The 26,757-nt window shown below is 38.2% G+C and overlaps 1 protein-coding gene across 1 annotated transcript in view; it reads left to right on the top strand.

Moving 5' to 3' along the window:
* The window catches only part of LOC148031936 (uncharacterized), a 65,624-nt gene extending 52,001 nt beyond the window's left edge, over nucleotides 1-13,623 (top strand). The window contains exons 4-10 of the mRNA XM_087682525.1: nucleotides 8,021-8,071; nucleotides 9,219-9,430; nucleotides 10,479-10,566; nucleotides 11,105-11,277; nucleotides 12,248-12,394; nucleotides 12,469-12,600; nucleotides 12,747-13,623. Coding sequence (XP_087538651.1) covers nucleotides 8,021-8,071; nucleotides 9,219-9,430; nucleotides 10,479-10,566; nucleotides 11,105-11,277; nucleotides 12,248-12,394; nucleotides 12,469-12,600; nucleotides 12,747-13,136 — 1,193 coding nt within the window. The 3' untranslated portion in view covers nucleotides 13,137-13,623. The remainder of the gene's footprint in view (nucleotides 1-8,020; nucleotides 8,072-9,218; nucleotides 9,431-10,478; nucleotides 10,567-11,104; nucleotides 11,278-12,247; nucleotides 12,395-12,468; nucleotides 12,601-12,746) is intronic.
* Nucleotides 13,624-26,757: the final 13,134 nt, after the last annotated feature.

Raw genomic sequence — 26,757 nt, 5'->3', positions numbered from 1 at the left:
TTTTTGCTTGGATCACACTTCTTTTACCACATATTCACCATCTTCATTGCCTAATGTGCACACACTAATCTCTCTCTCTCTCTCTCTCTCTCTCTCTCTCTCTCTCTCGGGTTGAAGATTCAAAGTGTCAAGGCAACCCACAAGCTAATTAGGAGTCCATGCAAAGTTCTAATTTGATGCATTATCAACTCTTGCAAATCACAATCAAATTTCAGTCTATCCTCAATTCCAAGGTATTCATCCATTTATATTGTCTAATTTTAAGGAAAATTGGGATAATTGGGTCAATTCAAGGCAATTTGGAACTATGGGGGTAATCGAGTCAATTTTGGGACATTTGGATTAATTTCAGGCATTGAGGGGTATTGGGGCAATTAGAGGGATATGCTTTGGGGCAATTTGGGTCTTGCAGGCCATATTTGGGGCACTTAAAACATGTGCCGTTCCCCCCGTTCCCATTCCCCGACCTTGGACGCTCCCCCCATTCCAGGGGATCCGGTTCCCGTTGGCATTCCGTGTTCCAGGTAACTATGGTCTAGCCATAAAAGCCTACTCAGAGACTATGGTATCCACACCACTATTTCTTGTTTGCTCCTCCTCTAGAAGCAAACTGACTAACTGAAGAAAAGTGATTGGCTGCGCGGCAATCCTCATGGTGAGGTTTAAGGCCGTATGAAAAGCCAAAAGAGAAAATGAATCTTTTGAAGCAAATCAAAACTTTGGATTTTGACAAGAAAGGCAAGAATGTGGAAGCTGATGCAAAAATATGGATCAAATCCATGGAAGATTATTTTAGTGTTGCTGGAACTATCCCAGTCAACCAAGCCATGATAGCTAAGCTAAAATTAATTGGCGAAGCTCGACTCTAGTGGAAGCAGTGGTGCCGAGATCAAGGTATCCCTGAAAATACCATTACTTGGGATTTGCTGAAAGAAGCTGTAAGAGGAAGATATTTATCTCCAACTTATCACACCCAATAGATAAACGACTTCTTTAATTTGAAGCAAATGGGACTGACCCTAGAGGCATATTATTCCAAGTTTGTTTCTCTTCTTAAATATGCACCCCTCATGGATATTGTTCAACAAGTCTCCAAGTTCTGCAATGGGCTAAATTCTCCTCTGAACACTCGTTTGGAATCAATACGTCCAATAGACCTCCAAGATGCTTTGATTCGAGCTACTCCTATTATGTGAGAAGAACAATCAAAACCTAACAATAATAAGTTTTGAAGCTACAATAACCAGAACAAAGAAGGATTCAAAGATCAAGCAAAAAGAACCCAAGGCCAATTTTACCAAGGTCAAAAGAAAAAGGCAAAATCCAATGCAATTGTAAATTTTGTTCCTACCCAAGGAAACAAGGATGGTCTTAGGTGCGCCTTGGAATGAGCCTAGCGGACACCTCACAATTGATATCAAAGCGCTTGTTAAAATAGAATACCACATAAGCTTAAGAATATTTTTTTGGGATTGTAAACATAGCCTAGGACAAGTTTTCTTCTCTTTTTGTTAATGTATGTTTTTGAATTATGGCAGAATAACGAATCCTGGAAACGATTCTTGATCTTCCAAGTAATGTTTATGTCAGCTATGCAATGTCTTGAGGACCATGGTAGAGAGTGTGAGTGGAAGAGTGTGTGACGTGTCATACGTTGATGGATACCAAAAGGCAGCAGGCAGCTTCTATGAGTGTTTGGCAAAAGCACATGTAGTAGTAGGATGTTAGATCATTGATAGGTAGGTAGATGGGTGCTAGAAATGTGCAAATGCAAGCAGTAATGATGATATGGGAGTTGTATTGATACTATAGATTGCAAAACATAGATTTTGCTGATGTGGTAGGCAAGGCGAATGTAGGAAACAGGTGAACGCAGCAGTAGGGCTGATGTGGACAGCAAGGTGTCAGGCTGACATGCTGTATGGCACCTCTAGGAGGTACTGAAGTAGTAAATGAAGGCCATTCCAGTTAATGGCAGTAGTCGCCAGCTGATTGAAGGGTTCGGTACATCAGCAAAAGGCTGAAAAACAGTTGCCAAATGGTAGATAGCAATGAACAACAGCTTTGGTTAAGCTGTTGAGATATTATGCGTGAATAGGGCGTGTATAGCAGAGAGAAGGCACCTGCAAGCTGCAAAAATGAGATGAAGGTTGAGTGGTGGGTAGTTTGTATATTTATAAATGACTAGGTTCTCCCAAATTAGAGTTTGGCTTTTGGGACACATATACTCTCTAGAAACACATTTCTTTTAATGAAAGTTTTGGTAAATTAATCAATTAGGCTTGTTTTGGGGTTGCTTATATGGCTAATTAGCATGTGATACATTCTTAACTCAATAATTCCCATAGTGGAGAATCTAGCGAGAAGTTGCCAATACTCAATCAACTTGAACTTGAGGTCATCCAAGTCAGTGATTTTGAAGTTTTGAAGCTCATAGTCAAGGTTTATACGACAAGTTATATCCTAAGCCGCATAGTGGTTAGTCAAGTATTTGCATTGCTTTGATGCCAGGTCAAAGTGTTATAGATATGAGTGAAATTCTAGGAGTAGACCTTATATCAACTCGACTATAGTAGAGGCATTTCTAGCCTTTGATGAGTGGACAAACTTTGGTGGATCACGGCACGGGTCTAGTTCACGGGTCTAGTTCGAGTTCCATCCCCCAAGCAAGGTCCCACAAGTTCTAAGAATCTAGAACATGCCTCATGTTGAACTGTGAGGTATTTGGAAAGAAGGGTAAGGTGGATAATTGGAATAGAGAGGGGAATAAGGTGGGTAGGCAAGAATATATTGAGACTTATTCATTGTTGCATGTGAAAGAGGCATGAAGACTCTATAGCCTTGCCCCATTGTTGGTTGAGGCACAATGGAATAACTAGATGGTTCATTAGGAATTGCCATGCTAGCAAACTAGTCTATACTTGGGAAAGCTTATAGGTACCCCATGCAGTGAATATCCTGAGGGTGCATAAGACGGAGGATGAACCTGTTCCATGGGTGTATGTGCACCACCCAAAAGTATGGCTATGGCTATGTTTGAAGAACCCCCCAAGGTGGTGTGTGATATGACATGTGGTGTTTGAAAGGGAAAAGTAAATCCTATGAATGGTAAGGGAGATGCAGTGAAAGAAGTGGGTGTGTTTTGAAATTGAGGTGTGAAAGATATGGATGCATTGAATTGATTTTGTCAATTTAATGGTGAAAGTTGAAATAAATATGAAGATGTGGAATGCAATGAAGATAAAACACCAAAATCATTTTGACTATGAGAAGTAAAATTCAAAGAAGGAAAAGGAGAAGAAGAGTTACATGACTTTTTCTTATAATATAGTTTCCATGGTCAACAATTTTACTCTATCTTCCTTGTGATCTTTAGCAAAATGTTTCAAAGGAGTAGAAGTAAAAGAGAAAGGAATGCAAGTTGAAACTTGTGTATCCTACACCCGGGTGGAAGAATGAGTCTGAAAGAAAGAAATGTACTCCAGATCTTTTTTTCCAATAGGAGACCCATTTGTGATGGAGGTCTTGATAGCCTTGCAACCTCATCCGATTTATGCGCAACTTGTGAAGAGAGAGATTTATAAATACCTTCATTGAGTAGCTATTCTCGAAGTGCAATTCTTTTGTTAAGTGCTTTGATATTCTTTGCCTTGTGAGCAATAATCAACTTAAGTTTCCCGTCTGTAATTGGATGTAGTCTACTTTTTCCAAGATAATCCGACGCATCTTCGCTCGTGTTGGAACCTTGTGGGGTAGGTTATGGAACCTACTATTGCTCCATTCTTGACATAGGTTACTTTGGAGACTGAATTGGTGCAAAAGCATTCAATGTCATATTTCCTTTGTTGTTCTTGTTTTTGAAGATGGGATTGTTGGGTATTTTACTCACACCTCGCTTACGCCTACGCTCACATCGGAGTGTCGGTGATCAGTAGGACACTGGGGCACTTTTTACTCTTGGTAGGAGAGGTTTTTTCCCCTAGACTTATGGTATTATTTCATATGTGCTTATGACACACACTTGCGGGCACTTACCATGTTCGGGTGTGAACACCCCTCTACAACCCTAAGGTTTAAGGGTTGTACCTTGTACTTTCAGTTTACATTCTTTCAATCTATTGCATTGGGTGTCATGCTTCACTCTCTATTGTCTACTGTTTTCTGTGCTAAGCTTCGATCCTACCTCCACTCTCACATTTGGTATTAGAGCAGCATTGGCTCTGTTTAGCTCAGCTCCGTTCAGCATTCGGGACTCTCTACTCAGGTCCAGCCTCAACCTTCAGGAGTACCCTGCTCTTCTGCCTGCATCGTTAGTACCCTGCTCGTCACACGTGCCCTGCCAGTCTTTAGTTACCTGCGTCTGTGGTCGGTCCAAACTGTCCCGCCAGACAGCCCATCAGCCGTCAGTCGTCAGCGTCAGACGCATGCCACCAAACAGCCTGTTTGTCGTCAGAACACTTTGCCATGTGCTGTTCGTCAAGCCAGCAGGGCGCCTCTGTTCAGCGCCGCGTTCGACGCCTCCTGTCCGCCGTGTGCTGCTGCACCACGTCAACGACAGCCCGCTAGGTATTTAAAAAAAAAAATAATTTATCCTTTCATTCCAGATAAATTTCTAGAAGAGGGGATTCCTACGCAGCAGCAGGCACAGCATTCAGTAACATGTCTGGGACACATTGAATGCAAATTTCTGGCCAAATTTATCATACATTTTGGGGCTTTTATGTTTTTTGAGGACATTGGCATATGAACTGCAGGTACAGTCACAGAAAGACTGTTTTGAACACATTTGAGGCAAGAAATTTTGGGGATTTTGCTGGTACAGTGTTGCTGAACACTGATTGCACGTTGGACTGCGTGCATAACAGACAGTTTTGACAGAGTGCACCTCTGTACACTAATTGCATAAAGTTATTTCCTGCAATTTTTGAAAATTTTCAGATTTCTAGTGAAGTTCTGCTTCGACATTGCTCTTTTGCATTTTCGGTAATTGAAAAATCATGGCAAATCAAGGAGATATTTTCACCTATGTATCCAAGGAGGACAAATTGGATGGAAATAACTATTCACTTTGGTCCTTCATGATGAAGAATGTACTTGTGGCCAAAAATCTTTGGGATTATGTCAGTGGAGAAGAGAAGCTTGACCTGGAGTTGTGGCTCCAGCTACTCCTCCTCCAAGAGGACGTGCACCACGGGCACCTCAGCCTGCTCCACTTCAGCCACTTCCCCAAAGAACAACAACTCAAAAAGCATGGGATACACGGGATGCACAGGTTTTGTCGCTGATTGCATTGGCAGTTCAGTGGTCAATCATCCCCCACATTAATTCAGCAGCTTCTTCACAAGAAGCTTGGCTAACTTTGGAGCAAATGTTTGCAGGCAAGAATGAAACTCGCATCTCTTTCTTAAAGAAAGAGTTAGAGACATTGAAAATGGATGAAGGTGATTCTATTCAAGATCACTTGAACAAAATTCAGGACTTGCGAGAGCAACTCATGAATGTTGATGAGTACTATTCGGATGCACAGATGATATCCTACCTCCACTCTCACATTTGGTATCAGCGACTATTCCTCCGTGTTTGCTCCTCCTCTAGAAGCAAACTGACTAATTGAAGAAAAGTGATTGGCTGCGTGGCAATCCTCATTGTGAGGTTTAAGGCCGTATGAAAAGCCAAGTAAGAAGGAGGTAATGAGTCCAAAGTAGTGGATATTATAGCCTCTGAGCAGGCTTTTATAGCTAGACAGAAGGGCAAAGGCAGCCAAGTGAAGAATGCTCCACAGAGTTCTGGAACTTCTGGCACATACCAGGCAAACAAAAAACAAGGGGGCATGCAAGCCAAAAAGGGTAAATGCCATTATTGCAAGAAGCTAGGCCACTACATTACTGAGTGTAGAAAGCGCATTGCCAAAGAGAAGGAAAAGGAATCAGGAATGTCTGTTTCTGATGCTCCTACCGCTGCTACTGAGTCCGCGTCCTTTGTTGCAGACAGGGACTATTGTTTTTACACATGCAGTTATGACACCTCTTGGGCAGATGGAGCAATCAGCTCTACTGAGGATGCAGGCACTTGGTTTTTTGACAGTGGTGCTTCTAGGCATATTATATCTCGCAGAGATTTATTTGCATCTGTTAATGCAGCTCCAGTTGGCAAGTCTGTACAGTGTGCCAACAATGCATCATACCCTGTTAGAGGTATTGGCGAGATTGTGCTCATAGCCATTGATGGCTCTATTCTCCGCCTACAAGATGCTTTATTTGTGCTAGGCATAAAGAAGAATTTGCTTTCTATCTCTTCTTTAGCACGTTGTGGATTGCAGGTCACATTTGATGATGACCGATGCATGGTGAGAGACAAAGAACACATGACTTTGGTCTTGACAGGCACTTTATGTCATGGGTTATACGAGTTGGATGCTCTTTCATTGTATCACTCTTCACTCCAGGGGGCTTTGTTGGGTATTTCACTCACGTCTCACTTACGCCTACGCTCACATCAGAGTGTCAGTGATCAGTAGGACACTGGGGCACTTTTTACTCTCGGTAGGAGAGGTTTTTTCCCCCAGACTTATGGTATTATTTCATATGTGCTTATGACACACTTATGGGCACTTACCGTGTTCGGGTGTGAACACCCCCCTACAACCCTAAGGTTTAAGGGTTGTACCTTGTACTTTCAGTTTACATTCTTTCAGTCTATTGCATTGGGTGTCGTGCTTCACTCTCTACTGTCTATTGTTTTCTGTGCTGAGCTTCGATCCTACCTCCACTCTCACAGGGATGTTTGATCAAGGGCTTAGGTTTCTTCGATGAGTGCCTAGCTCTAATACCATATAAAGAAATGCTCAACTACAGAATACAAACACATAGATTGATAAAGAAACACAGTTAAGGTTAGGATAACATAAAGACAATGAACACACAAGATGAAAGAATGTGAATAATGAATAAATACAATGGTTGATGCAACAAACACACTATGCAGGGTCAATATTGAACCTCAAACTTGTGTGTCTCAGGTACAGGGGCAAAGAGTATGAGCTGAAGAGTATGTCGTACTTTGATGGATCTTGAAATGCAGCAGCAGCCTTTGGAGATGTTAGGCAGCAGAAAATGCAGCTGACGACTGCTCGATCAGTGCCTCTGGAGCAGTTGGAGCAGAAATTCAACAAATGCAACAATGACTGATAATGTGGCAGCTGTATGGTAGGTTGCAGCAGCAAAATGCAGCCTGTCTGCTCATGTGGCAGGCCGTATGGCAGCTGGAACAGGTGAACACAGGCTGCAGGTGCCACTGACAACAGGGCGCCAATAGACAGAGGTAAACGCAGGCTGTCTCGCATGCAAAGGCTGGAAACACATCGGTACATGTCGGACAGGTCAAGACAGTAGTCGCCAACAGTGGAGAAGGGCTGAACAGCAGTTTCCAGTGGTTGAGTGTCTGGAACGGTAGGCAGCAACTTGAACTGAGATTTCCTCCATGTGGGGTGTGGACAACAGAGTTTCAGTACCAGCAATCTGCAAAAACGAGTTGTTGAGTTGGATTGAGTGGAGAGTAGCTTGTCTATTTATAGAGAGTTTGGATCTTCCCAAATTAGGGTTTGTGCTTATGGGGCATAAACACTCTTGAGGATCGCTTTTCTTCTTAATGAAAGTTTGGTAATTTAATTAATTAAGCATGTTTTGGGCCTGATTTTAATGGCTAATCAGCACGTAATGCATTTTTAGCTCAACAACTTTATGGTCACAAGTTTCAATGTCTTGGAAATTGTCTTAAGACTGTTGTTAAATTGTCTAATAGCTTCAGTATGAAGTGTCACAAAACTACAAACCATGAAATAATTAAGGAATCAAATGTGTGTTCTTGGCTATTCAAGGTTGGCTATTTAAGGTTGCCTTACATATGTGTTCAAACATATGATCATGTGGTTTGCATGCAATACGTCTCATGGAAAGTTAAAGAATGTGTTTGACTTAGAGTTGGCACACTGGTTAACAGAATAATATGATGCTGTTTCTAGGGTGGATTACGTCTTCCATTCGTGGTCAACATCGGCGTTACTCTACTAAAGGTGCCACTTTCTGCATCATGCAATTCACAAATTTAAAGTGCTTGAAACTGAAGTGTGTTGGTGTCACAATTTATGTTTCATTGCATCAATCACCAAAAGAGACCCTTGACCATGTGCACATATATGTAGAAAGAGGCTAACAAAGAAAGTTCTCCATGTACTTTATGATTTTTGGCATTGCTTTCAACTACCCTGGCAGATTATATAACTTTGAATAGTGTGGTTGATAGCATTCTAAGGTATGGTTAAGTGGCTAATAAAGAAAGTTCTCCTTGTTCATTATGACTTTTGGTATTTTTTTTCACTACCCTGCCAGATTGTTTAGCCGAATGTGCCATTCCTCCTCAGAAGAGAAGTGATACTTATGTTCTTTGAATGTCTAATTCTACACATGTAGAGAATACACTCTGGAATAGAGAAAACAAAAAATGCTAAATGGAGAATGTGTGGACTTTCATATAAATTGGTGCCTACTTTGTGACATGTGCCTAAACATTGGGCTCAAAGTTCTCTATTGTCACTGTAGAAGCAAACACTTCTTTAGAGGAGGGGACTTGCGAGTGGGTGTGGGAATATTATTATGTCAACCCTTCTGTTTCACTGTATGCACATTGGTTTAATGTAAGACTTTGGTCCAATGGAGGGAGAAAGAAAGCCATTAACTACTACTCATGCTCTTTTTGGCCATCTTTGTTTCTTGTTTAGTATTTCCTTGCCTTCTGTTTTACTCTTCATTCACTTTTTTCCCCTCGTCTTTGTATTCCTCCTCTTCCTTTGCCTCGTGGTCTTTATCCTTATCCGTGTCCTTATTGTTGTCCTTTTCATTCCCTTTGCCTTGATTGATTGCAAATACTAAAGTCATTGAAGTGTTGGTGCCTAAAATGTTGCAGTATGTGTGTCAAATCATGAGTATGTAAGGTAAGTTACTTATGTAGATATGGTGTTTTGGAAGAAGTGTTTTACATAAGCACTTATGTGTATGCAAGCATCTTTCTGGTATACTCTTTTAACTTTGAGGGAGAGACTAGTTTGCAGCATGCAAATTGGAAATGTTTGCTAGCGTTCACAGAGTGCTCAGTCAAACTTCCATGTTCAATTGGTCTTTTCTGCGCTGATTGCTCACGGAAAAAGTCACGTCTTTGGCCAGGAAAGAAGCAAAAGAGTCGTAGTACCTCAGATGAGGCTGTTTCTGATGAGAAACATGCTGCTTTAGAAGATGCTCTTGATCAGATTGCGAGCACATTTGGAAAGGAGACAGTCATGTGGTTGGGCAGGAATGTTGTTCAAAAGAATGTTCCAGTGATTTCCACAGGTTCTCTGTCTCTCGACGCTGCACTTGGAGTTGGTGGTCTACCCAAGGTAAGAACAAAGAAGAGCTTTACTGATCGATGCTGTCTGGATATACTGGTACCAGATGGTTTGTAAACATCTAGCATACTTAGGTTTTGAAGCGTTGATGCTTTTAGTATGTAGGGCATGCAAATGCCCGTAGCGTTTGTGCTTGTAGCAAACTTACATGCATCTAATATTTTTGTGCTGTGGTCACAGATTAGTATATCACAATATTTGTCAGTGTTAGTGACTTGATGTTATAGCATGTAACTGTTGAGCTAATGATCCTCACAAAAGCCCAAACAAAACATGAAAATTCTTCATAATTGTGGGGGGGATGGGGTGGTGTGCTGCAGCGTGCAACATATTGTTGCTCATTCTGCAGTGCAAGGAATCGTGCAGTGTGTATGGGAGGTCAGACATGTTTGAAATCTTAAACAGATGCTTACTGCTGTCTGTACATAGTTTGAGGTCAATTTTCCTCTCCTATGCCTGTGCAATGCCCTGGAACTCCAGTGCTTTCCCCAATTGGTCCTCCAAGATCTTAACATTATTGAAGTTGTCATGTGCAATCTTTCTATTTGGTCAAGTTACAATATAGCATACTTTCACTGTGAAAGCTATAGAGAGACATTTTCTCGTCTCTGTTTTTACTGACAATCTTGCAGAAGAAAGGCATGAGCTCCATGTTTTGCCAATTCTGGGTTGTAATTACAGCGAGATACTATATGAAGTAAAGTAGTGAAAGCTTTCTATTTGCAAATGTTGGTTTTTGAGGGCTATTAATTTCCATGTATGGGATGAGATGTGGTTACTTAAGTTGGGTTGTATTGGATCAGTCTCTTGTCAGAGATGCAAATGCGCATATTTGTGCTTCCTTTTACTTTCTTTTCTTTTTGTGATGTGCAAAAAAGTGCCTCGGAGCTTGATTGGGTGAAGTTCAAAGGAATGTCGTGTGTCTGTGGATGAAAATTTACTCCCTCACAGGGTCATTCTATGAAGTTGAGAATGAATTAAGATATTGATTTGACAAAACAGATCGACATTATGGTAAGATTTATACATTTCTTGGCAGGGAAGGGTAGTGGAAATTTATGGTCCTGAGGCAAGTGGCAAAACGACATTGGCTCTTCATGTTATTGCGGAGGCGCAAAAATTGGGAGGTAGTCTTTGACTCTAAAACACATGTGACATACTATTTGAAGCTATTTTGATGTACAATTTGCACGGAACAAATTGATGTCTCTGTAGATGTTCCATCTTTACATGTGCAGCTCTCTTTTGGTGGTGTCTGCTTGTATTGTTATAGTTGCAATCTTGTGGTGGATACTCCTTGATCTGTGGGGAATAATCGCACCATTAAACTGCATAATCGAAACAAGAGGGAGACCATGCATTCATAGACCAAGGATGATTTGCAATTCTAATCTTAATCTAGTAAGGAAAAATCTTAGATTAGGCTACCTCTTTTGACTGTATGCACTTCTGTGTGAGATAAGACAATAAAAAAGGTTATGGCTCTCTCTTCCAATCCCCTGCAATACTCCTCGCTATATACATCTTAAACATACGAAGTTTTGCACTCACTGGTTGTTGGATTGTAAAGGCGTTACAACTTTGTATGGTTTGCTTACACATAAGAAAATGTTGCAGATATGTCATGGCCTAAACTAAACACACTCTCAATTTGATGGCTTACAGGATATTGTGTCTTTATCGATGCCGAGCATGCTCTGGATTCTTCATTTGCAGAAGCTCTTGGAGTCCGTACTGAGAACCTTTTACTTGCACAACCAGATTGTGGAGAGCAGGCCCTTAGCCTGACTGACACCTTCATCCGCAGTGGGTCCATTGATGTTATTGTCGTTGACAGCGTAAGCCCAATTTACTTTATTCGCCCAAGGTGGATATGCTTGCAGTTTAGTTCCCATGTATTATTTACCTTATTTTTCTTTCTGGTCAAACCATCATGTGCGCTTTGCTCCTCTTTATGTGGTCTTTCCTACTTTGCTCTTCTTCTTGTTGCATTGTAATCCTTCATAACACTAGGATCTTATCCACACATGAGCTGCATTGTTGCTTATGTAACTAGTGGCTGTAATCTGGGTAATACTTATAAGGTCATTTGCTTTGATAAGGTTATTGGAAGTCAAGCTGGTGTAAAGGAAATGCATGGCTGCCTGTCTTTAAGTAAACCTTCTAGCTGATTAGAACATTCTTTAGTTAAGCTTCCCGTGCTTGCTTGGTGCAGAAGCTGCACTTATTCAGCATCTTGAGATTGTTCCTCTGCACTTCTCTGTGAACTGTATCCAAAGTTGAGCAAAGTGCAGCTGGATTCCAGGAGTTCAGGTGCTCATCCATGTTTGCTGCTATGTCCTATTGTCAGACCTGGCGAACCATCGGGATTGGCCACTCTAAATACAACAGAGCTGGTTACCAGGCTGCTTCGGGAAAGGTTGATTTATGTCAAGAGTTTCATACAGCCAGTTAGACACAAACCCTCAGTTATAGGTAGAGTGTAGTGATGGCCTGCAAGCATGCATGCTGATTATGGCAAGGCCATTTGCAAGGCAAGATTTCCCTTCCCCATCTATATTTACTACAATTGAATGAAACTGTTTGTGGTTTAAAAACTTTGTAGGAGTCATTTGAAAAAATCAAAAGAGCACTGGCAGTCTTTTGGGGTTCTTAACATTAAAGTCACTTCAATAAGCACTATCAGGATTTATGCTTTATTGGTTTTTCTCCCATGTCTGAAAAGCTGGGCATGTGCACGCGTACTCGAGATTTTTCCTGCTGTCTTTCAGATCTCCTTCACAATCTTAGCGAACTTGTTTGGTGCAGGTAGCAGCACTTGTTCCCCGTGCTGAGCTCGATGGAGAAATGGGTGATGCTCACATGGCATTGCAGGCACGTTTGATGAGCCAGGCCCTGCGAAAGCTGGCACACTCGCTTGCCAAATCGCAAACAATCCTTATATTCATAAATCAGGTAAGATAATGAAAAGATTCTGGACTTGTGACAAGTTATTATGGTTTATTTTGACTGGCATTTGTTCTGTGCAGATTAGAGCCAAGTTGGGCACTGTTGGGTATGGTAGTGCTGGTGAGGTTACTTCTGGTGGCAATGCATTGAAGTTTTATGCCTCCGTGCGCTTAAACATAAGAAAAACAGGCTTGATCAAGAGAGGAGAAGAGGCAAGTCTTTATCTTTAACCAGCTTCAGCAGAGTTGCTGCTGGGACCCAAACGTTTCTAACCAGGTTTTGGTCAAGGCATACTAAAACTTGCTTTTCCTGAGTGAGTGAGCACTAAACAAAGTGATCTTTTCAAATGTTCCTGCAGACTCTAGGTAGCACAGTCACAGTAAAGGTTGCGAAAAACAAAGTTGCTCCACCTTTCAAAACAGCTGCATTTGATATTGAATTTGGGAAAGGAATCTCAAGAGAAGGAGAAATCGCTGACTTCGCAATCAAAATTGGCCTGCTCAAGAAGTCTGGGAATTGGTTCTCATATGAGGGTAATCACATAGCCAATGGAAAGGAAAATCTCAAAAAATATTTGAGGGAACATTCTGACTTCAGAGAAACATTACTAGCAGTTATAAAGGAGAACTTGACTGCAAGTCCAACCAAAGAGGAGGATCTCGGCCATGACAGTTTGTCTGACAGGGATCTTGAGGAAGATGCTGATGAAGATGTGGAAGACAGCATTGAGTCTGCAGGGTCAACATAATGCACGTTTTGAGACTGCAGGTTTTGGAAAATGAGGGGAGGGGATTTGTGACTTGACAAGTAAGATTACTGGATTGGGACAAGAAGATGTGGAAGATAGCATTGAGGCTGCAGGGTCATCATAGTGGAAGGGTATTGAGGATGTCACTCAGAGAGAGGAGACAAGAGGTTTTACGTATAGTGGACTCTAAATTGTACATAAAAAGCAACATTGGAAGACCTCTCAATGGCCTTCCTGAATACTTGTCTCAGAATTTCAGCACAGAGCCCATCTTTGATCTTATCATGCAGTTGTTTTCACTTTTGTATCGTAATCAGTTAATCTTTAAGGCTTTTATATACAATGGCACCTGAAAAGGATTTGTAGGTCTGTGTTCCCACCTGCAGAAATTTCCTGGCCAACTAGAAATCTGCAAAATAGATGATGAAAATAACGTGCCTGTCTACCAGTGTGAATAAACCATAATTTACCTTGAAGAGAGTTGAGCAGAGGTACAGGATTGTTTAGATTATGGGTCTATTAAGTGTGTGTTAAAGAATTTATGGGTGTGTCAGTTAAGTATCAGTTTTTGATACAACCAGTAGCTAGTACTTTGAATTTTCAGAAACTGTGCATATGGTAGTTAGATAACATATTTGACAGTCTAAAGTTGATGACTGGAAGATATGATTATCTTTTGCCAACTTGTTTTTGTATTCTTGGGACTAGTTTGGCAGATAGAAGAGTCGAAGCAAAGGACGCCTGCATAACTATAAGAAGGGGCATTAGTTAGGATTTTGGGCATTCTGAGTCAGGACAAGGATTGTTTGTATTCACTCTTACTTAGCATGGTCTTTTTCTGACCTTTACTGCTGTTCCAAGTATATGCTTGATCTATTTTGTTTTAGCTTCAGTTTGATCTGATGCACATTCGCTTTAGTACTTGGAACTGCATTGTGTGTAATGACCTTAGTATAATTTTTTAATTAAGCAAAAGAAAAAACGGCTGCCATCAACGTCGTTGATCTCATCATCTTGTATATCGTCAACATGCTAGAAAGCTGCTCCATTGCCATCAGCCACATGGGCATCATCATCATTGCAATTGCTAGCCAAAAGCCATGCTTTTAAGCCTTAATTCCAATCTTGTAATTTGCCACTGAAGTGGGCTTAAGTCCTATTTCACTATATTTGAAATAGCATGTGCATATGATACCAAAATTAGATGGGACTTTTTTAATATCATAAGATAGAGGTGAAGTAAAAGATTTGGAACAAGTTTTAAGTGGAAATTTTCATTTTAAATTGGTTCCAAAACTCTTAATGGGAATACATAATATACATATCAAAGTATTTTTCATAAAGATTTTAGCTTTTTTGTAGTTTTGATTAGAAACATAATTTTTTTTTCAAAAATGGTCCTAAAGATAAATATAAAATATACACTTTTTCGCTTATTTTGATTTTTATTTTATTCTCTGTTTGGGGAATATGTAAAAAATCCCTTTTAAAAATGCATCATAACCTTATCACTAAGCTTATCCTCCTTAGCCAAATTTCTTGCTACTCAAACATTGCTTACATTTCGTTTGAATTTATTCTCCTACTTTGATAAATCTCAATTCGAGACTACAAGTTTGATGAAGATTGGAGAAGAAGAAAGCTAGGAGTGTATTGACAACAAGATGGTCTTGAAGCAAAGAAGTATTGAAGTTAGATGGGAGGTAGCACGCACAAGCAATGCCCCCCTTCCCCAAACCCCAGTCTAGGTTATGTGTTCCTATTTTAAAGCAATCTTGTTTAAATAACATTAGAAAAATCTAGGTGATAACCTTGATGATCTAAACAAACTGCAACTACTAGACAATCCAAGATTATTATGGATACTTAGAATGTTAAATAGAAAGACAAAACACTAGATGCTTAAGAGGAAATTCAAATAGAATTATCCTTCCATGATTGCATCTAGTTTTCATACATAAAATCTTAAATCAAATGTTCTTTCATACTAGTAATGAATTATGGATTTAAATAATTCATTGTGAGATATTTAAATATAAACCTAGCCACCTCACAAGAGGAATTAAGGAAGAGATTAACCTTAATTTACTAGGGTAGATGTTAGCAAATATATTGCTACGATTAAAAACATAAGGATTGATAATATAAGAATAAACCTCGATACTCGAATGGTAGCACTTTCCACCAATGTGCTTATGGGATTCAATCTCTTCTCCTAGATTGCTTGCATTTCCCTTGCCCCACTGCTCTACACAAAGAGGCATACAAATGGGTGTGATTGCCAAAACTCTCAACAAACAAGGGACCAAATCATCAGTTCTCAGTGATTTAGACATCAACAAATTGCCAAGGTTAATCCTTCCAAGTCTTGATAGATTGCGGAAGTACTCGTTCCTTTATTTCTTTGACGTGTGTACAAAAATTAGACATAGAGATTACACAAGCATATGAACCCTTGGTACAATTAGCTAATGGAAAAGAAATTATGTCATCATACAAAATTAGAAATGTAGAGTTTGATTAGGCAATGAGTCTACAAACATAAGGTTTTGTATCATGAATTTGGGTGCCTACGAGTGCCTTCTTGGAATGGACTAGCTTATTTCCAATGGTGCCCACATCCATTGGAGGAACGGCCAAGTCACATTCCAACATGCAAAAGGAATTCAAGTAACAATGGAAAGCAAAGCTGAAAGACCTAAGATCTAGCAAAAGCCTCACATATGGTCCAAGAATTATGAAAAGGGTTACAAGTCTACTTGATCAAGCTTAACAAGGTTGATCAAGATAAAGAAGCAAGAGAGGAACCTTTCTAGATGAAGGAATATGCTTACGTCTTCCCAATAGAATTAATAGAGCTTCCTCCTAAAAGGGAAGTTGACCATGATCTTGAGCTTGTCCTAAGAGCTCGACATGTGGCAAAGTGGCCTTATGGAATGTCAATCCCCAAAGCCACCAAATTAAAGAAATAACTCAAGCAATTGTTAGACCAAGGATGCATTAGACCAAATAATTCACTATGGGGAGCCCCAGTTCTATCTCAAAAGAAGAAGGATGGTATCCTTCATCTTTGGATAGACTACCGTGGTCTAAACCAAGGAATAGTCAAAAACAAATATCCAATCTCTAGAATTAATGAGCTTCTTGATAGGCTTCAAACAATGATTTTATCAAAAATTGATCTAAGAACTAGATATTACCAAATTAGGATCAAGGAGGAAGACATCCCAAAGGCTGTTGCCTTTAACACAATGTATGGTTATTATAAATTCATTGTACTATTTTTTGGGTTGACTAATCCCCAACCACTTTCAATAGTTGGCGCAATATATTTTTAGACCCTACATTGATGAGTTTGTTTTACTCTTCTTTGATGATATCTTAACTTACTCCAAAGAAAAAGAAGATAATGAGGCATAACTATGAATTGTGTTAGAGGCATGAAGAATGCACAACCTCTATGCCAAAAAGAGCAAGTATGTGTTCTTTGAAGGAAAATAGAATACCTTGGATTTATAGTATTTGAAAAGAGGATTAGAGTAGATCTAGCCTAAGTCAAGGATATGCAAGAGTGGCTACCTCCAAATTTGGTCAAGGAAGTACAAAGCTTGTTGGGATTAATTAGATGGTACATGGTGTTTATCAAGAACTATACCTTGATAGCCACATATACTCAAGAAGCTCTATGATGTAGGCTCCAATTAAGCAATCTAGTTTTGGGAAACTCAAGCAGAGCGTAGTAACAGCTTCTATCATGAAGCTTCCACACCTACATCAAGAATTTGAGGTTGTGACTAATGCAAACTCTCTCACAATAGGTTGCGTACTCATGCAAGAGAGGCATCTTGTCACCTATTCCTCAAGAAAGCTAAAGAGTCGTGAGAGAAACTATGCTACTCATGGCTTAAGAGTTATTAGCCGTAATGCATGCTCTCAAGCTATGGAGACATTATATGCTTGGCAAGAAATTCACCTTAGTAACATATAACGAAAGTCTCAAACGGGCTATTAAGATCTAAACATGAGGCAACGAAGGTGGATTGAAGTCTTAGAGGAGTATGACTTTGAAATAAAATATAGACCAAGCAAAGAGAATATAGTTGCCAATGATTTAAGCTACAAGACATTCCTTAATATTCTCATCATGGAAGAACCCTCAAGAGAAAAATCATTAGTTGCTATAATATCGATACTGAGTAACCCTATCATTCAAATGGCAGAGGAAGAAGTTGCAAAGGACTCTAAGTACCAACAGCTAAGGAAAAAAGCACAACTAAAAGATCAAGATCCTAAATCACAACTTAAGTACCGAGATTTCTTTATTGAGAAAGAGCTTGTGTACTTCAAGAAAAGATTATGTGTTCCTTCTAGCCATGAACTGAAGAAGACAATACTTTGGGAAGCACATCATTCTCCATTTTTAGGACATCCTAGCTATGCTAAGTCCCTCAATGCAATAAGAAATAGCTATCACTAGGAGAAATTGATGTACTTTAGTGTGTCACTGAATGCTTTTTAAGCTATCAAAGACTGAAAGTGGGGCATGTTAAAATGTCAATCAAACTTCACCCTCCTTGATATCCCTCAGATGAAGTGGGAATTTCATTAGTATGGATTTCATAGTAGGGTTTCCTTCAGGTCAAGAAGGATGCAACTCTGTCATGTTGATTGTAAACATACTAACAAAGATTGCTTACCTTATTCTAGTCAAGGCAAACTATAAGTCTTCCGACATTGCAAGATTGTTCATCAAAAACTACCAAAAAGAATCATTAGTGATCGAGATTCTATCTTAACTTCTTGATTATGGAAGAGCTTATTGAAGCCTTTGGCATGTAACTATGCTTTAATATGCCATGCCACCCACAAAATTGATGACCAAACAAAGTGAGTCAATCAGGTCATAAATAATATTTTAAGGGCATATTGTTGCAGAGAACCTAGGCAATGGATGCAATATCTATCCTTGATGGAATTTACCTATAATGCCTCTTATCACCAAAGTATTAAGATGACTCCATTATAGGCCTTGTATGGACAAGATTGTCTTACTCCACTAACTTGTCCTATCTAACACTAAGAATAGAAGCCTCCAAGAAGATGTTGGAGAAAATGGATAAGCAAGTCATCATTGATGTTATTACCTAGATTTTTCTATTGAAACAAGCTTGGGTTGCCCACAATTTGTATCCAAGTGTCTTATGTGAGGGTATTATGGTTAGTTCATTTATCTATGTGAGCATTCCACATTACCGTTTTTTTGCAATCAACCTAGATCTAAGGTAAGTTGGTGGTATTGTGGGCTCATCTTAGGGTTAGGGTATTTTATCTAAACTATTATTACATTGATATTTCATATTATGTTTAGCATAAGGAAGGGCACATATTGGATTTCGTTTCCAAACTCTAGGCCTAAATGTACAAATGAATTGATGTATTATGGGCCCATGCTATGGACTTTTTTGTACCTAACTTAGCATCAACCCACCTAAACTCATATTTGCCAATGAATGTTACATTGAACTTTCTTGTTGTGTCTAGCATAAGCAAGGCTACTCCCAAACTCTAGGCTGGAATTTACAGACTTGATGTGTCTATGCTCATGCAATGGATTTTCTTACACCTCCTTAATATCAACACCCCTAACTCATTTTTCAGAAATGAATGGTAAGCATAGGGTAGCTCATATATGCATCTAGTCTCATTCTTTCTCTAGAATGGGAACACATTTGCTAAGGGGTTGCATCTAGTTACCTAGTTTTTTTCATATTAATAGTATATCTTGAATGGCATAGAGGTCCATAGGGAATGTCTTTCAAGTTTCCATTTCCTTAATTTTTTATGTGTCATGCATTTTGCATACAAAATCTCTAAGTAAAAGTTCATAGTCCACTCGACACATCATCATCGAGGTGATTGAGAATTGTGCACTTGCAATCTTCACTAGCCAATCCTTGAGAGCTCCCACATGTTTAATCTTTGAGAAATTGGCTACACTCAAATTAATGTAAATATTACCTATGGGTAGATTGTCCCAAACTTGAAGGATAGTTGAGTTTGTGATGCTAACACCCACTCTTGAATCTATTATTCTATTTTTGATAGTGTCTCTAAAGTAGCATGCCTATTGGCTTTGTCTCAAAAAGTGGTTACTCATAAGGCACGATGGGTTTTTCTAAGTGATAGACTGGGCATTGGTATTCTAGGTTGATCATTCTACAAGTAGGTTTCTACTATTGCCCCTTGTCATTGCATCCTTCCAAGATTACAAGCTTTCCATAAAACTTCGTCCCCAGGAACCAGTATATTTGTACTAGTGTTGCTATCATTCTTGAATATGTCTTCAAACTTATTGAATTTGGCTCTCTTGGGAGCAAGGATTTGCTCATCATGAGACATTTCTAGTATTTATTCTTCAACTAACAAGTGTAAATACAGATCTTCCAATATTTCCTAATCATGTTGGGGTCCTTAAAGGTGCGGTGCTTGACATTCTTGGAGCACTCTAGTCCAACACCATGTCTTGATCTCAACACTCCCTTTTGGTATCCTTGAATAATCTTTTACTTTGTCAATAAGGTCTACTTGATTTTGGGATTAAGATACTCTCCCACATTTTTTGCTCTTGGGTTTATAAATTTTGTATGTTATTATGTCACTCTCTATTCTAAGACAGGTTTATTTGGAGAAAAGTTGTTGCATTTTCACTCTTTATGATGGTTTTGGCTACATTCAATGGGATGGGAATTAGGTCCTCATTAGAACTCTCAATGCTAAATAGGCTTATGAACACAGATGGTATGTGACTTCTTTAAAGAAGGACGCTTCTGGTTTAGGAAAAACCAAAAATAGATGTGTGACACATTCTTTAAGAGGCCCCTACATATGTTGTACATGAATGTCACTTGGAGAAGGGGTTATGATTAGGTTTTGTGGCCTTGGTAGTCATGATGAATTGGCATCATCTCTCAATGCTATGCTTATCTAATTAAGGGGATTAAGTAGTGCTAGTGGGGCTTATCATATGTAAGGAATACCTCTATTTATCAAATATGGATGATTACCTTATGGAGTGGAATATGGTAATGTCATAGGTGCTTGATGGTTGGCTACATCATGATGCCATCCATAATTACTACAAGGTCTACTCCTAGGATTTGGGGCATTCCTCTTGCAAAGTTATTGCAACCATAATGGATGTAGTGAGCATTAGATTTGTATCTCTACCGACATGTAAGACTTTTGGTTATCCTCATCGATTTTCTTTTTAAGGCTAGCCAAGTCTCGTAACAAGCTTGATTCTTTCTTCTTTTATATATTGTTGTCAAGACTAATTAAGCCAAAGATTTTAGCTTTGCTTTTTCTTGTCTCTTTAAATAGACCATCTACATGAATTGCTTTTTAAAATAGTCCATTCAAGTTGGACGTATCCAAGGTTGAGTTACTAGATATAGGCATGTATATTGCTCATCTTTGATTCCTTTGATAAAAATTGTAAGCCTAACCTTGTGCGTGGGCTACTCTACTTCAATTATTCTTTTATAAAGAGCTTGGATACTTGTCACATAATCTCTAATTATACTTTTCCCCTTCTCTCCAATGTTCATGTGACTATGTAGATGTTACATAACCAACTTTAGAAAATCCTTTGATGAATAGGTTTTTGAGGGTGGAGAAACTAGTTTTCTTTGCCTCTTCAAGACTTTAAGAAAATTCTATCCCTTTTCTCCCAAATAGCTCAAAATATTGTGCCTTGCTCTCACTTATCATGAGATTATTAGCATCACACACTTGCTCAAACTATTCCACAAAAGCATAATGATCATCTCTAACTCTTATATTTTTCTAGTTTCTTGGAAACTAGAGGTGTCTTTGACTAACTAGGCTTTATTCCTTAGGCCAATGCCTAGGCCACTTAGCAAATTGGCAACTAAAAAGGTGCTACCTTGTAGGGTAGTGGGGTTGTCTAGCAACTATGTTGACAAGTTTTGAGATTGCATACTTTGATGTTTCCACACCTCCAACCATACTTAAGAGCTGTCTTATCTTATCTAACTCCTCATTTTTCTTCCTCTTAGTCTTTTGTTGCTCTAGATTCCACTATATAACTCTTATAATGATATTCTATCTTAAACTTCTTACAATTTCTACATTGTTGATATGTCCTGGTGTTTTCATCTAAATTATTATCCTAGACAACTCTAGTACTCTCTAAGCCCATTATGGAGATCTTGGGGTAGTTCATTCATAGTATCTTCTTTTCTCAACTTATTAATATCTTGTTTTACTAGTTACTCTACAATATTGAACAATTGAGGTGGGAGATTCTTCAAATGAGCAATCCCCTAACAAGGACACTTTCAAAGTTTAGACCTCTAGTTAGTTGAACAATAGGGCTACTTCTCATTGGGTGATGAATGCCTCTTAGTCCTTAATGGCTCAATAATATACTTAGGTTCTAGTGCTACACAATCAAGTCCTTTTTGGAACCTTTTAACCCTTGTAGTCAAGGTTTTCTCCTCAAGAGAAAATGTCAAGATTTGGTTCCGTGCTTCTTGATTTCTAAAGTCTACATAACCTACTTTGTTTGGTCCTTTGATCGATTTAGTAAACTCCAAAAAAGTTTTTCAATACAAATTCTAGATTCTTTCTTTGAATCTCTAGAGTCATTCCTTATCAGTTTTCTTGGTTTACGTTAGTTATTCATGTATCGTGAGGGTATTTTGGTCTAGACAATAGTCTTGTTAGGAGCTAAGGTATCATTTGGGCTTAGTTGATGGTCAAGATGACTTCCTTAGACTTGATAGGGTGTTTATAGGTCACCTATGTGGAATAGTGCAAGTCAAGTCTCAAGGTTAAGATGGAAATCCCTCTTTGTTACAAGTATGGTCAATCCATTAAAGCATATTCTATGTAGTATAGGTGGCTCTTAAATGGCTTAGTCTATGGATTTCATTTGCAAGGTTGGAAACTCTTTTGATTGGGACTTTCGGCCTAGCAATTTCTTAGTGCTTTCTATGTCTAAGTTGAGTTCAATCAAGACCCCTTCAATGTCCAAGAGAAGAGTCTCAAATATCCACAATTATATGTTGAATTCTTTTCTTTTAGGTGAAGTACCGGACAAGATATCAACTTAAAGCACTTAAGCCATGATCCTACTTGCATAGGTGATGGTCCCTTTAGACTTAAACACTAAGAGCTATTTTTCAAGTCATGATATCAAACAAAAGAGTTGAGTTCATTAATGACTTTTGGACACTAATATTTGATGAACTCTCTATCTTCCCTAGAGTTGCTAGAAGCATTGGGTGTCTTCGATTCCAAGTTTCACAATACCAAACATACTCCAATTTTTATCTCGATGTATCATTTAGATCAATCTAGATCCAAAGCTACAATCTAGATCCAATTTTTAGCTCAATGTATCATTTAGATCAATCTAGATATCCAAAGCTACAAGAAGGGTAGAATGGTTCATTGTTGTTGTTGTGATAATCATGTGGTGATCTTCTAACTAGTCACGTTAATTAATGTGACAGTTCAAGATGATGTTGCACACTCTATTTTAAACACAATGAGTAGTAGGGGAGAGGAAGGAAGGGGAGGGGGAAAGGGGGGAAGTGCCCTTGGACACGTGTGCATGCACACACACACACTGTGTCTCTATGCATGTGTGCATGCATGCATGCACGTGTGTGTGTGTGTGTGTGTGCGTGTGAGTGTGCACGCGTGTGCACATATACAAACACCTAGACATGGACATAAAAACCCATAGATGACCAACTTCTTTAGTATAAAATACATTACATCTCCATATGCACACATGGAAGAGGGGTTTAATGAGTGTTATAATATATATGTATATGCACATGGTGTGTTTTGCTTGTTCTTAGTGATCTACATAAAATAGGAGACAAATCTATATTTACACATGACAAAACTTGCACCACCAAAGAGCTACTCTAGAGGAAAACCTTACACCACACATGCATATCTACATGCATAGCGTAGATGCGTTTGGTGTTTGTAGTTTTATTAGGCTACATCCATGATTTATTTAAGCCTGAGAATGTTGCATAGGTCTCAGTTTGATTTTTAGCAAGTAATTAAGTAGGGAGCTTTGTAGCATGTAACATGTTCAGTTCTCCTAAGACCAATTAATAGTACTTTGCACTTAAAACCCATCATTATGATCTTTTATAGATCAATAATTTACAACTTACAGACAAGATTTTGCTTGTCAAAATGACTTCAAGACATATCATGTCTTTGGATTTAGTAGATCATGTATTCTTTATGTATATCAACTTGATTACTTTTAAGATGAAACATACATTGTAGGTATATAATGTGATCTTCTACTTTTTCCCATAGCTAAAATGACTTATGAAGAGAATGGTATATTAAAGTGATATTATCTCTATGTACATGAGCTCATAGGTTTAAAGCCGAATGCCTTGTTTGTTTTTTAAAATTCAAGAAAGGGATCATTATATGGTTAAGAGTGATGGAGTGAGAGAAAGCTTTACAGATGGTTGAATATTTGAGATATAAGTAAATTGGCATTATTGATTATGCAAGACTAACATCTTTATTTCTCCTAATTCATATGATATGTGTGTGATTATTATGATCAATAATTGTTGATTTTGTTGATGATATGAAGCTATGGATGATTATGGTAGTAAATTATATGTGTGTTATGGATATGGGATGTGACTAGAATATGATGGTTTTCTCAAGATAGAACAAAGTCTAAATATCTAAGAAAGCACAAGATCAAGAGTGAGAACATGAGTGAAGGTAAGAGCGTTAAGTGTGAGTGAGGATAAGAATGTGAGTAAGAATGACATTCATCAAGAGAGTTAATGTAAGTGAGAGTAAGATTATTAGTTTGAGAATGTGAGTAAGAGTGACATTCATTGATTTAATATTGTATTTTCAATATGAGAGTGTGACTATGAATCACACAGCTCGGGGGTGGTTGTGGTTCAAACTCTAGTAAAATGGAGTACTTCTTCTATTCTATGGTTTTGAGCTTCATCAAGATATATAAACTACTTCAATGATTTACTCATCAGGATATCAAACTACTACAGTGATCTATTCAAAGCTATGCACTTCATGGTGGTGAGTGCTTGTTGTTGGAGGACAAAAGGCTAAATGCCAAACATGGGGTGGCTTTTGGATCATCGTCTTTACATTTAGATTCATGAGATGTACCCTTATTTTTCTATATAGTATTTTGCATATTTTCCTATGGATTAGTGAATGTCATATCTTTCAACATCACAATTGATAGATGCCTTTTAGATGACCTTGTAGCAAATATACACACATCAAGTGGACATTATGGTATATTGCAATGCAGGTTGTGGGGATCTTGCACTAATATTAGCAAAATAGGGTCCTATCATTGCATAGGTCTAGGAAAAAGGGAAATTTTTTGAGAGGGAAGGTTGGTACAAAATAAATTTTATTGATTGACAATGAACTATCCTCAAATTTTAATGTTTTTTTAAAAATGATGGTCAGTATTCAACTGTGTTCCTCATTTATGCACATCTATCTCCAACAAAGAGTCAATTCATCATATTTGACTTGAATAAGTTACTTTAAAATAGGTGGCCAAGGTAAAGGTGTAGCTTCCTTGTCACCATGTTTTCTTTCTTTTTTTTTCACCTTAGGGAAATACTAGTCCGTTTGAGCTCATGGCTATCTAACCTTTTGAGCGAGCCATATTTTTTATTGAATATGGTTATTTGAAGCTTGTAAATAAGAATGTATTAAGCAATGCAAGCATGTGCTAGTATTTGTGTATCCTTTGAGGTTGGCAGAATCTATCTAGAATGGTGAGATGTGAGTCAAGGTGTGAGTGAGATTATCTATGAAAAGAGAATAAAGAAGAACCTAATTGACCATAAGGTACACAATATTGTCATTATGGAGATATCCACAAAAAAAACTTTTATTTGTTGAAATAAGATTAAATAGGTGGCCCAAGATTGAGATAATCGTTCAAAGATGATAATGACAATAGAAAATCATGTGAGCCTTATGGCTCAAGTTAGGCTCATCAATGACAAGACACTCATGATTGACATTCTTTGAGGATTCTTCAAACTAATATAGCCAAGGTCTTTTTAATAAAAAGCTAACCATTCTTTCTATTTGGATTTATTTGAGTTATTAGGAGTGAGACTTATAGATAATGAAGATTTGAACAAATGGATTTAGTTTTGTGATGGTAGCTCTCTTTCTATGTCAAGAAGCTTTTATATGTTAACCATTGCTTTGGTGACAAGTCTTTTCAAGAGGGGTGTATGTAATACACCTACTTTTCTAAGACCAATCGGTAGTATTTTATACTCATAATAAATTTATTATAATTTTTTAATTACTTGATAAGAGGATCTTTAGTACCAAAAACTTATAATATGAAACTAATACATGTTGCAATGTGCATCAAACTATCTAGATGACCCTATTCACAATTTGAAACACAAAGTTATGTCAAAATAACTTACATCTTATATACATGACTCTACCAATCATAAAGTAGAGTAGGCCATGCTTTTGCATCTTACATGTCATGTATTCTCTTTCTATCCATTAAGTTGATTATTTCAATGATGAAATATACAATACAAGAATGTGATATGATCTATCATGCTTTTCTATGTGTTTGCCCATAACTTAAATGCCTCATGGAAAGGATACTAGTTTCAAGTGATTATTTGATATTTCTATGGAACATGATATAATTCAATATGTAAGAGCTCATGGGCTTAAAGCCTAATGTATTGTTTTGTTTTAGTTAATAAGGATCAATAACACTAATATGATTAAGGGAGTGAAATGAGGAATTTAAAAATGCATGGATCTCTAAATACAACAAGACTATAAGTAAAATATCAAAGCATGGATCAAGTCTCTTTTGAGGGAGAGCTTTCTACCATGGAGCTTAGAGATGTGGGAATGTCGGATCTCGCTACACTATGGGAGGCACCAACATTAATCTCTTGGTTGCAAAAGATTCAAATGCCACATGCACAATTATTAATCAACACTTTGGATCTTGGAATTGTTGCATGATATTGTATCTTTCACATGCATTAGTTCAAGTCTATCAAATGAGATATCTAAATTCAAGGTAAGGAAATACCCGAGTCATAGCCTTTCACCACAATTATTAACCAAAAATTGAGAGAACACAAATTGAACAAGAGAGTAATAAAGATAAGAGTACAAGACAAGAGAACTAGTACAATATCCCCCCATGCATGAGAGAGCCTCTCCCTCATGCATGTATTTATGGACATGTATTTCTTAGCTCTTGTGCTCAAAAATAATGAAAAGCATCCTTTTAGGCATTTTTCTTTCCTTTCATGAACTACATGCTTTTTGCTAATTAATTTCCTTAGCTTCTATATAATAATTTTTTCTTTACAAATTTATTTCTATTACCTTTAGGTCTTAGGAGAAAGAGTACAAACCACATACTCTAAAGACACCATTAGATATTTTCTTGTAAGGCAATGTAGTAGACAAATTTTCATGTGGCATTTGTGATAAGAACTAGATTCTTTTTACAACATGTTTGGGAAAAGTAGCCTTCAAG

Source organism: Lygodium microphyllum, chromosome 8 (assembly GCF_053477565.2).
Source record: "Lygodium microphyllum isolate KBCC chromosome 8, Lygodium_microphyllum_v1.1.10, whole genome shotgun sequence".
NCBI lineage: Eukaryota > Viridiplantae > Streptophyta > Polypodiopsida > Schizaeales > Lygodiaceae > Lygodium > Lygodium microphyllum.
The sequence above is the reverse complement of the archived record's forward strand: the minus strand, read 5'-3'. Positions and strand labels throughout refer to the sequence as shown.